The sequence below is a fragment of the Acanthisitta chloris genome, unplaced genomic scaffold (assembly GCF_000695815.1).
Source record: "Acanthisitta chloris isolate BGI_N310 unplaced genomic scaffold, ASM69581v1 scaffold12009, whole genome shotgun sequence".
In the NCBI taxonomy this organism is placed as follows: Eukaryota; Metazoa; Chordata; class Aves; order Passeriformes; family Acanthisittidae; genus Acanthisitta; species Acanthisitta chloris.
Window position 1 is genome coordinate 187844 of NW_008691179.1, and position 11437 is coordinate 199280.

Here is an 11437-nt window from a genome sequence, read left to right on the forward strand (position 1 = left end):
TTGATTTTTCATTAGGAGTAAAAATACAAGTACTTCATATACCTAATGGGCAAAACCAAAATCAATGTTCATCTGTGTGGGGTTTCTGGCAAATTCTGTATCGATTTGAAAGAAATTGGAATTTTAAAAGTCCAAGAGATGAATTTACCGTATCACTTTACTATTCAGCAAACAGCAAGAGTGAGCCTGGTGCACATGGCAACTTTCCTCTTGACATGAGGAAAGTTCTCCGGTGACACATAGCTGGGAGGAGTGGCTGATGCCTCAGAGTGCTGTGCAGCCCTTCAGAAGAGACTCTGTGTGTTGGAGAGATGGGCAGAGAGGAACTCTCTGCAGTTCAGCTAAGGCAATGCAAGGTCCTGCTCCTGGGGAGGAATAACCCCATGCACCAGTACAGGCTGTGGAATGACCTGCCTGAGAGCAGCTCTGCAGAGAAGGACCTGGGGGACAAACTGCCCAAAGAGGGTGTGGAGTCTCCTTCACTGGAGATATTCCAGAATGGTCTGATGCAATCCTGTGCCATCTACTCTGGGATGACCCTGCTTGAGGAGGGAGTTGGGACCAGATGAGTCACTATGGTTCCTTCCGACCCGAACCATTCTGTGATAGGTAGAGCTGATTTTTCAGAAGGGAGATAAGGGGCTGTCAAGAGATAAGCCAGGCTTAAAATAAAGTGCAAGGGAAAGAAGTGCTACGCACACATCCCAAAGGCAGGTCACTCAGGGAATTACAGTTTTGAAAAGGTGAAAGAACCACAAAATAATTTTCAACCCTAGTCCTTTAATAAGGATTGCACTCAGGAAATAAAAAAGTGTAACAGCACAACACAGGGTATGTGATCTGACCAACAGCTGCACAAATCACCTACTGCAGAGCCAGTAGGACTCAGGGCAGTCAAAAGAGAAAGGTACCAAAACTTCCTTTCCCATTCCATTTGAACTGATTGCCCTCAACAGAGATAAACATTTCCTGGGACATTAGGTTGTCATCAGCTTCTGTAATTCCCAGTTCACTCAGTCTTTTCTTGTGCATCTGGCTCTTCTTTGCAGAAGCAGCCCCAAGTTCATTTGCAATTTCACAGTTGCCTTCAGTTTGTTCAAAAGTCTCAGCCTGCTCATCAAGCTCCAACTCATCAGTTAGACATTTGGGTAGTTGTTGTTGTTGCCTGGAGCTCTCTGCACGGGCTGTCTCATCACCTGAGTGGGCAGGCTGTGTATTCCCTAAGGCAGGAGACAGCAAGAATGTCACTAACAGTCATGCAAAACAGCCACATCATTAAAAACTCCTGGAATTCAATTTTCTTCAGTCTTAACATTTTCACCTCATCCCTCTTACTCTTTGCTTAACTACTTTGTGACAGCCCCAAATTCCACATACAAGTAATGAGTTAAGCAAGCCAAAAACCTGGATATACTAGATTTACTAGTTTTAGGAGTTTCTTGTAGGAAGAGAAGAATACCTTCTGTTCTCTGTGCTGAAGAATCCTTTACCTCAGAGGGCATCATTGGTCTAACCAGGACCACACCATATCCTTCATTATTATGGATCACATTATTAAGCATGGTTATCTTGGGAATGTCATAATGCTCATCTAAGAAGTTCTGCAGGAAAAACATGGAAATACAACATGTCATGTTTAGCTAAAGGGATGCAAAAATCTTCCAGTTTTAGGTACCAGTTCTCTATGTTGGCTCAAGTTGGATTATTTACCTATACCAGTGACATTGCAAAAGGCATTTTCTCTTTCTGGGAGGTAAGAAAGAAAACCAGTTGCCTGCTTTGGTGGCCAACCCATGGCAAACAAGTACCATTATCATCATGTGTGACATCAAAGAGTTCAAGCATAACACAGCAAGGTTTTAAGCCAACCTAAAGGCAAGTTCTTGGCATTAATTCCAGCAGCTCTAAAGCTTTGGAAACCAAGTCAGTTCTGCCCTGAACTGACCTTGATAAGTATTCCCTCCTTGCAGTGGTGGATGCCATTCTGCAGCAGGGTGCACGTACTCCCTGGATATATTTCCACACCAGCACCCTACAAGATACAAGTGGCAGCAGTTCACAAACAGCTCAGGCACATTTCCCCTTTATCTTCATAACAGCATTGCAGATTTTTGTGTTCACCCACCAGTTGGCACAACACAAAGTTGTGTTACCACTCCAGTTTCATGGCTTTGCTGCCCAACTTAAGCAGCACTCCTCAAGGCTGAGGCCCCACGGGTAGCATTATTGCCACCAGTCCACAAAAACCTGGTGAAGAACCTTCCATTACCTGCTTGTTCTTTAGTCATCCCCCTCCACACCCCAAGCCCCATCATTCTTCAAAATGTCCTAATCAAAGATCGTTTATGTGTTTATCATCCTTTTGTAAAAATCAATGGACAGGGTGTCCAAAAAGGGCGTTTCACTCACAGAATAAATGCAAGGTTTCATGAGAAAACTATTCATGGGCAGAGAAACACAAATCATCACACACAAATCAGCACAAGACACTTCACTAGATACTCTCAGAGGCTACAAGACCCTGGGACCAATCCCTGAAGGTCAGTAACATGCAGCTGTCCAAAATGAGTTTGTAGAAGTTCTCTCAGGAGCAATGGAAGTCACCCTGTGACTGACTGTACCATTCCCAAACAGAAACCTTTACTTCAAACTAGGAAATAAGCCAGAGTTCAGAATTAGTCTGTACCTTGGCACCATACAAATCTGAGTTCTTCATCACCAGCTCAGCCGCCGTGCGCACTGTTATGCCTGTGGTTTCACACTGTAACACACAGTTTTCCAGGGTGGTTTTCCCATTATGGACATCTACACACACAGAAAACAATTACTGTTGGATAAATCAGTTACACAAAACCAAATCCCTCCTACAGATAGACACACATTTTTGCACTGTGATCACAGAAGTTATTTTGATGTCCACATTATAAGCAAAGTAAAAAAAAAAAAAAATAAAGAGGGGGAAGCCTTGATGTTTATAGATCTAAGGCTCCGCTCTACAATATTTTGTTAAAACCAATAAACCCCAATACTGGGTCTCAGCTTTCATTCTAACAGTTAATTATCAGAGTCACAAAAAGGTCAAGATGCTTTTACACTTACTTAAAATCCCCTCCACAGCATCATGTTGCACTAACTTCAAACTGGAGATCCTTATGTTGGCTCCTGTACAGTCAAAAAAGTTGTCTCCTTTGCCTCGTTTTTCTATCACAATATCATCTGGCAGGCCATAGCCTGAAAGCAGAGGTCAGAGATGTGAGTTTGAAGCAAACTGTTGACAGTGAGGTGCTCAGAACATAACAGGCATTTAAATTAAAGGCAGAGGTTTGAAACCTGAGGGACTGATACCTTGGGTAGGATTTTCCACCACACCTTACATCCTCTCTGTGCCAAGGCACAGGCACTCAGAACTAGATGTAGGAGTTACCTTATTTGAATGACACATAACAAAATGCAAAGTCATGTAAGACAGCTGAACAAATGGGTAACTGAGCTTTGCCAAGGCCAAAGTTCTCACTCCCAAAAGTTAGAGTGGAGCAGGGGGATGCAGTAACCAAGGACACACAGGCATCTCCAGGCTGCTCTCAAAGCACATGAGTTCCCCTGAGCAGGCAGAGGATCCAAAGAGCAGGCAGGGAAAAAGCAGTAATCACCACAACACAAGGAAGCAAATGCAAAGTCCATGTTGCTAGTAAGCTTCACTCAGCTTCCCTGTCTAAATGGTGAAAATTCAGTGTTCCCGTGTCCCATAGGCTCCTAGATTAATTCAGATTAAAAAGCTTTCACAAGCATATGCCAACATTGATTTACTAAGCCATCCAAAGCTGTCAGTGTTCAAACACTTACAGGGAAATTTAGGAGCATGTAAAGCTTTTCTTGCTTGTCACTGACAAGAATCATGATAAGGAAAGCAATAAAGCAATGTCTATTACCACAGCACGAGTCCTATCATTTTCTGAAGGCACACACAAACTCAGATAAGCAGTGCCTAAGCAGGATGGCAGCTTTTCACCAACTACATAAATAAATACTGTCATGGGCAAGTGGAAAGGTTAAAAAAAAAAAAAAAAAAAAAAAAAAAAAAAGAAAGAAAAATCTTTGAACAAGAGTTGGCAGAAAGTTTTCATTTCAGCCATTTCGTGCAAAGTTCAGTGGTTGATACTTCAACATATGAAGCTGCATAGAAACCTTTTCCAGGAATCCAGTACAAGAGAAGGAAAGTGATTCCTGCTGCCAGGTGATGTTCAGTACACAAGGTGGGCACAGCTGTCCCCCTGCCTGTAAGCTGAGAGGCTCCACAGGAGCTAAAGGCAATTGTCACCCAGTAACACTGATGGGCTGAGGCTGCAGGTTCCCCTCCAGCCTGAACAACTATTGCACAAGCTGAACCTAAGTTCTTAGGTGCCTTTGCAACACATTTTGTCAAGTGTGGAAGTTATCCTTACCATGACTTCCTGCAGCTGCCACTGCTTTAACCTGATTTAGTTCTTAGAAGTTTTTATTTAGCCCTGACTTACTAATCTTCATACTTTTGACCTTAGTACTGACATGCACAGTGACTGGCAAAGAAATAAAACTCTACTAAGCAAAGTGACATAAGATCTTCCATGAGTCACCCCTTCATCCCAAGAAAACCACCAAAGCAGCCAACTGCTCAGATTAGTGCCAGCCAAGTTTTTCTTGATGCTTCTACTTCAAACATTTTTGGCTGCTACTATTGCTATAATACCTTATCTCACAGGAGTCCATGTAAGGAGATTAAACACCCTGACACACACACACACATGATTCAGAGCCTGGTTTGGACTAAAGATATGTATTTATATGCCTTGCTCCTTAAAATAGAGCAGCTCATCCTCCACTGTGTGCTACTGCACCACTTGTATTACTGTTTCCTCACAGCTAGAAAAGCAATAAATACCACCACCCACAATTTTGTTTCTCTCAAGAATGACATTGTCCTAAAGCTCTTTATGGAGGTTCCTTCCCCTGCAGCTGCTCTAGCTCTCAACATGTGTACAGACACAGAGGAGATGGGCAAGAAAGTGACACTCAGAAAACAAGAAGGGCAAGAAAAATAAAGTCCTGAAGAGCAGGAAATTAAACTCTCAGCCTGCTGCCCATTAAGAAGCTTTGACAAAATGAAAATGCAACTAAAGAAGTATCTGAACAGCTGCATAAACCCCAGTGATAAACAGACTCTTACAGAGTGTGCCTGTCTAAAGCAGAGGAACTACACTGAGAAATCAAGAATGGTGAGGGAGATAGCAATGTAACCTAAGTGAGGCAGAAGTATTTAAAACACATTTTGCAAGAAAAATCATATGATCACACAGGTTGTATCTGTTTCTACAGAAAAAAATAGATGTTATATCAAAAGCTCTGTCCTCTGCCACACAGACTGACATTGCCAGTCCCCTGCTCCCCCTGACTGACATGCTCCAGGGGCCACAAACTAAGTTCTAACAGCACTTGGCTCATTCCTTCTGCATTCACCACTGCTACCCCAGCAGACTAAAACATGCAGAGAAGCACAAGGACATCTCTCAAGTACTCTTAAGTTAGTGGCTCTAAAAAAATTAAACCTCTCAGAATGACCTGGATGTCATCTAGGAGGCACAGAAGTCCCTTATGTTTCTGCTGAATCCTCTCTACCTATGTAATCATGATTTGTACAGACAAGCAGGAGGAAATGATGACTTTGCTATTACTCAGCAAAATCTGCAGTTTATTTGTACTGTGGCAAATGGAACAGCTTCCTGCACTCTGCATTAGACATGGCTCCACAACAGAGGGAAAAAGAGAAGAAAAAAAAGCAAACTTTTTGAAGGAAAAAGCAAATGCTCCCCCAAACTCCACAATAAGTAAATCCTTATGCAGAGCTAGTTTAAGACATTCTGTTCACTTGTTTTAATGATCTTTATGCTAGCAAACCTCTTACCTTCTAGTTCAACTGAATCAGCAATGCAGAACACTCCATCTACAACATAATGACCAGGACAGATGATGACTGTGTCTCCTTCATAACAGGCATTTACAGCTGTCAGTGGGTCACTGTGAAACTGTAAAAGAAAAAGCACAACCAGCTCCTGAAGAAGGCTCTAAAAATGGATGCACTTATGCCCTTAGAACTTGCTTTTTCAATACATGTTGCTGCTTTTGCTTAAAAGAAACCCTTTTGAATGGCACCAATAATACATAATTTCTCCTTTGAATTCAAGAGTCGTAGCACTCTCTGGACAAAACCAGCCTTAACACATGCTCTGGGTGTTTGTGTCATGCCCATTCCCCTGTGAGAAAACTGGGGCAGAGACACAGGTCAAAGAGCATATGCACCAGAAAACAAACTTCACTATGGCCTTGGTTCCAGGCCAACATTTGAACTCTGCCTCAAGTGACTTGCCACGAATTGCTGAAGAAATAGATGACAGGAGATAAAGAAAATAAAAAACCCAAACAGTTCAGCAACTAGATATGAGCTGGTCTGAAGACTGCTGTAACCCTTTGCTCTGGGTGCAAATAACCCCAAAATAGAGCTCAGATATTACAGTGGCAAATATGGTTTCCACATGGTCCTTCTCCTTGACCAGAGATTACTGGGGGATTCCATACCAAAGCATGACAAATAGTAGAGAAAAACCACACATTTATTTCTTCCCAGCAAATTCAGGGTAAGCATCATGAGAGCATTTTGCAGTTGCCAAGTCAGAAAATCTGATTTATAGCCTAAAAGTTAATCCAGGACCTTCCCTGTGGCTCCATTTTGGCCATCTGTAATTCATGAACTGGATCAGAAGACAACAAGTATTTTCATTTGGGCCCAAGGAATTCAGGCTGTTCTTAACTGCTTGAGTAGCAAATCCTGTCTGAATTCAGTAAAACTAAACACAACTGCTCTAAAAGAAATGTATTTCCTACACAGAACTCAAGCAAGAGAAGACATTTCCTCCTTCAAACTCTACACCATGATCAGCAGCTTCAAGAGACATGGGAATTTCAAAAGTAAACAGAATTATTATGCCTTGCTATGTTTCACTGTAAAATGATTCCAGAAGGTTCATATAATTTCCTACACAGAGGAAGGGAACTGCCTGCATAGAATACTCGACAGGCACAAACGAATCCAAAGAAATTATTTGTGTTATCCAGTCTTACCACTTACTGTTTAAATTACAGTGATATTTTATTGAACTGACAAAAAGTAACACTGTGCAAATGTAGTACCTTGCACATGATAAGTCAACTTATTCCTCCACGTTGTTTCTGGAGGAGAAAAAGTACTGGCTGTCAGATAGTTCCTGTTACTGTACCTGTATTTCTGTGTCTTCATCGTAGGATTCTGGGCAAAGTTTGTCCCTCATCAACAACTGGAGCAGACTTGCCATCACGGTTGAGGGTACAACATGAGTGACCTTGGTACCAGTTGGCCTCAATCCTTTGGCCTGGAGCCCACGGCATTTTTGGTAACCAAACACATACCTACAACAAGAGCAACACAGCCATCAGCTCCTTCTTCAGCAAACACATGCTGCAGGTTCCCTCAGGCCCTCCTCCTGCACAAACCCACCCTGTACCTCAGCACGGGATTCTCAATGAGTTTCAGCTTTTGTTTTAAGTGCTCTACTTTCTCATACAACTTTAGGCCTTCCACCATGGAGACGTTTTCCACTTCCGAGTCCGAGTCACTGCTGGGTATGCTGTTCCTCACGTTCAAAAACTCCCCATAAAGCTCTTCACATTGAGACAACAAGTTCTGGTAATCGGCCACGATCGCAGAAGGCACACGGTGCTCGAGGATGTCATAGTGCCTGCAAAGAGAGCAGTGTCAGCACAGCTCACACTCCCAGCTCTGAAGGATCAAATACAAACCCAGAGAGAACTCTAGGAGTTCTGGGTCAGTACTTCAGTCAAGATTCTCTGTACTCTGTATCAACACTGCTCTGTTTCACTTGAGAGCAGCAAAACTAAATCTGAACAGACACACACATTTTACTTTCTGAACTGCTGCCCATCCACCTTGAAAGAATGTACACTGCCATGAGAAACTCACTCTAGGAAAAGAAAAGGCATAAGCACAGCTATAAAAAAAGTAAGAATTTAGACAGTAATTTTTAAGCTTTTATTAGAAAAACTGAAAAAACATGTTTGAAACAGAAGACAAATCCTATAAGGTGAAGAAGTCTCTATTAGCAACAGTCTGACAAAACACAGAACCAGTAAGAAAGGCATTATTGGCAGCAGGTGACGATGAGAATGCACAGAACAGTCAATTTTGCACCATCCCAAGCACAGCCTCTGTAAATGAAACTGAAATGCAAAGTTGCATTGCCCAAGTCACAAAGATGAGGACAGCTGCCAACTAGGCAGTGCCAAGAACTTCAGGGCTGATCACACAGGACCAACCATGGCCACTATGAAAAGTTGGACAGCAATTAGCACTACAAATAAACCAATGAATTTCATTCTCTTGCACCATTTTTTGTAGGGAACCAGATCTGATCACTATCAGAGTGCACAAAACTAGTTTTTTTTCAAGCTTTAGTTAAACAGTTCATACATCTTTACTTGCTTCAGAAGACTAGGACAACCTAGCAAACAGTGAAAAGATGCTCTTTTCTCATTAAAACAGTGCACACCAGAGGCCTAAGAAGTTTAAAGCAGCATGTTTCCATGCATTGAGGACAAGTGTTATTTCTGAGCTGACACATCAGTGCTGAGATCACAGCACAGCAGCAGTGTCAATGCAGCCTGGAGGACAATTTGTTTTGCTGCTTTCTATCCAGCATGGCTTGGGACAGTAAGAAAAGAGAACATTTACTTCTCTGCTTTGACACGAGATGTCTGTCTTAGCAAATGCTTAGACAAGACATTGTTTGAGCAGTTTGGATCCTGACTAAAATGGCTGTGAGGCCACACACAGTGTTAAAAATAATAAAACACTCTCCCAGGTTACATCATTGCATTCTGGTTTCACTTCCTGCAGAATCTCCATAAGGCTCTAAGAGAAGAGCCCTTTGCTAGGGCAGACAGGTATAAACACTTCAGAAACACACACAATTTCCATTTAGAACACTTCCTTCTAATCTATATGATCTCAGAAAAACATAGGCATACCAGTCCTCAAATGTAAGGTGCCCTGTTTGAAGGAGGTCTGCAGACACCTACAGAGTGTGGGGAGTTATACTAGTTCTCTTTGTAAAGCACATATTATATTTTAGCACATCATGCTCTATTCTAAGTGGTATTTTGGGGTAGGTTATATTCAGTGATTAAATTTCCCAGCATCAGAGTAGTTTCAAACCTGCACAGGAATGACACAAACTCTCAGGTACTCATGATGCTAAGTTACAATCAGTAATGAAAAACAACTGAAGAATAACTCTCGTGAAAGACTTGAGAAGGAGATAGCATTCAAATCTCAGGGGAAAACCTACAAGAAAAATCACTTTTCGACTACTCAGCTATGTTTTTGTTTATGGTGTGTTTTGTTTATTGAGTACCCTCAAAAACATAACCAGATTTTGTGCTTGTGCACTGTTTCAGTTCTGTAAGGCAGGACAGCACAAAAACCCACCTGCAGAAATCCTAATGCCAACTAATCCCACTGAGGGAAGGATTCACACCCACTCCTCCTGCAGCATGACCAACTGACAAGTTCTTGTGTGCATTCAGTTCTGTTCTGGTTTTTATTCTATGCCCAGAGGTACTGGAGCATCCCATGACAGCTTTGATATGATTACAGCTTGTACCAGTGTGGTGAAGGTTATCACTAGGTAAGGGGCACTGCCTTCTGGAAGGTCAGGGATTACAGGGAGAAACTGAGGGCCCAGAAATCAAGGGGCAGCCTCAGCTGCACCCTCTTCCCATACAAAATTTTGGCCATCAGACAGTGAATGCTGTTAGAACAAAGTTGCTTTGGTTTACTAGTGAACAGGGATTTTTTTACACCATCCCCATGTCATGTTTCCCTGGGCTTCTGCCCTAACAGTATCACAGGGGTTGCACTTACAGTCTCAGTCGAGGCTCAACACATCTCACAAAGTAATCAAAGTCATCCTCCTCCTCCTCATCCCACGTCCTCCAGATGTACTGGTAGAAGAACCTTTTGAAGCAAAGTAAGCATTTAATCATACAAAGGAGGAGAGCAGAGCCAACAGCACTGAAACACAAATGTCACCATGTTGAGAATTCATCTCGAAGCATCACCTTCCTCCAAATCCATGTTACTGTCCTATAAGCTGCTTAGTGTATGCAGAATCATCTTTCTTGCCTGTTGTTTCCATGCATAAAGAGTTTTATTTCGGGTTCAAGTTCAAACTTCATGACAGCCTGAGTCCCACTTTCCTCCAAAGGGAGTGAACAGCTAAAACCTGGATTTGAAAAGCCAGACAGACACTCTTCAGATCTTGAGACTTTTTGGCTGTTTGGTTTTGGCCAGGCATCCTTCAGCTAAGCTTTCCTTTTGACATTATCCATCCTACAGCCCATTTGGAGAGAACTAGCACACAGCATGCAGTGCCTGAAAGCAAGGGAGGTGGAAGAGACAGAGACTGCAAAGAAAGGAAAAGAAAATAGAAGATGTGAACAGACACCTGAAGAATAAAGACTAAATTTAGGGGAGGAGGCAAAATGGCTCCTCAAAATAAAAAAAAAAAAAGGGACAAAAAAGGAAAAAATTCACCAAAATGCTTTAGAAGAGAAATGAACACTGCACTAGAATCTGCAAGGTGATACAGTCCAAGGAAATCTGGGGTGGAAAAGAGAGGGAAAGAAATCTCCTGAGAGTACCAGTCATCAGATTCACTACAGAAATCTTGGCTTGTGGAGCTGTTAGTGTGGCCACAAGAATTCAGGACACCACCCACTAGGTCCTAGCAGAGTGTAGTTGTCCTACCTGACGTGTTCTACGGCTAGTGCAGTCTGGGCAAAATCTCCTGACTCATCATACACAACCCACAGCTCCTGCAGCAGTATCTGATGTTCCTTCAGCTCCAGGAGTTCCTTCATGCACTCCAGGGTAAAGCTGCTGTCCCGGGACTCGCACAGGAAAGGCTCACTGAGCTTCACAACTGCTTTCAGAGCCGAGTAATCCACACCAACAACCTGTTGGGACAAACAGCTCTGAAGATCTCTCAGCACCTTAGACCCAGCCAAGGAAGGTGAACATGACATGTGTAAGTCAGCAGCTCACGCTGCATGTGCCCACAGAAACCAACACAAGAGCTACAGTCCAGCAAAGACAATCTCTGCAGCTGAAGCAATAACCCAGAATTAACCACACCTCGAGAGCATTTTCCACATTCAAAACCCTTTCAAAAAACAGCAAACACAATATCCTCAGACTCCAACAAATCAATACCTTACAGCTCTTTGAGACTCCTTTGGGCTTATTTTTCAAAGTGCCCACAGCATACAAACAATTCAAAGAGTTAGTCTGGGG

General features: G+C 42.6%; 1 protein-coding gene across 1 annotated transcript in view; it reads right to left on the reverse strand.

Moving 5' to 3' along the window:
• Positions 1 to 894: 894 nt before the first annotated feature.
• The window catches only part of SHCBP1 (SHC SH2-domain binding protein 1), a gene marked incomplete at its 5' end in the record, with an annotated part of 11970 nt that continues 1427 nt past the window's right edge, over positions 895 to 11437 (reverse strand). The window contains 10 exons of the mRNA XM_009082151.1: positions 895 to 1220; positions 1460 to 1601; positions 1946 to 2032; positions 2687 to 2805; positions 3100 to 3231; positions 5939 to 6059; positions 7308 to 7476; positions 7572 to 7805; positions 10007 to 10099; positions 10892 to 11100. Of these exons, the coding sequence (XP_009080399.1) occupies positions 895 to 1220; positions 1460 to 1601; positions 1946 to 2032; positions 2687 to 2805; positions 3100 to 3231; positions 5939 to 6059; positions 7308 to 7476; positions 7572 to 7805; positions 10007 to 10099; positions 10892 to 11100 (1632 nt within the window). The remainder of the gene's footprint in view (positions 1221 to 1459; positions 1602 to 1945; positions 2033 to 2686; positions 2806 to 3099; positions 3232 to 5938; positions 6060 to 7307; positions 7477 to 7571; positions 7806 to 10006; positions 10100 to 10891; positions 11101 to 11437) is intronic.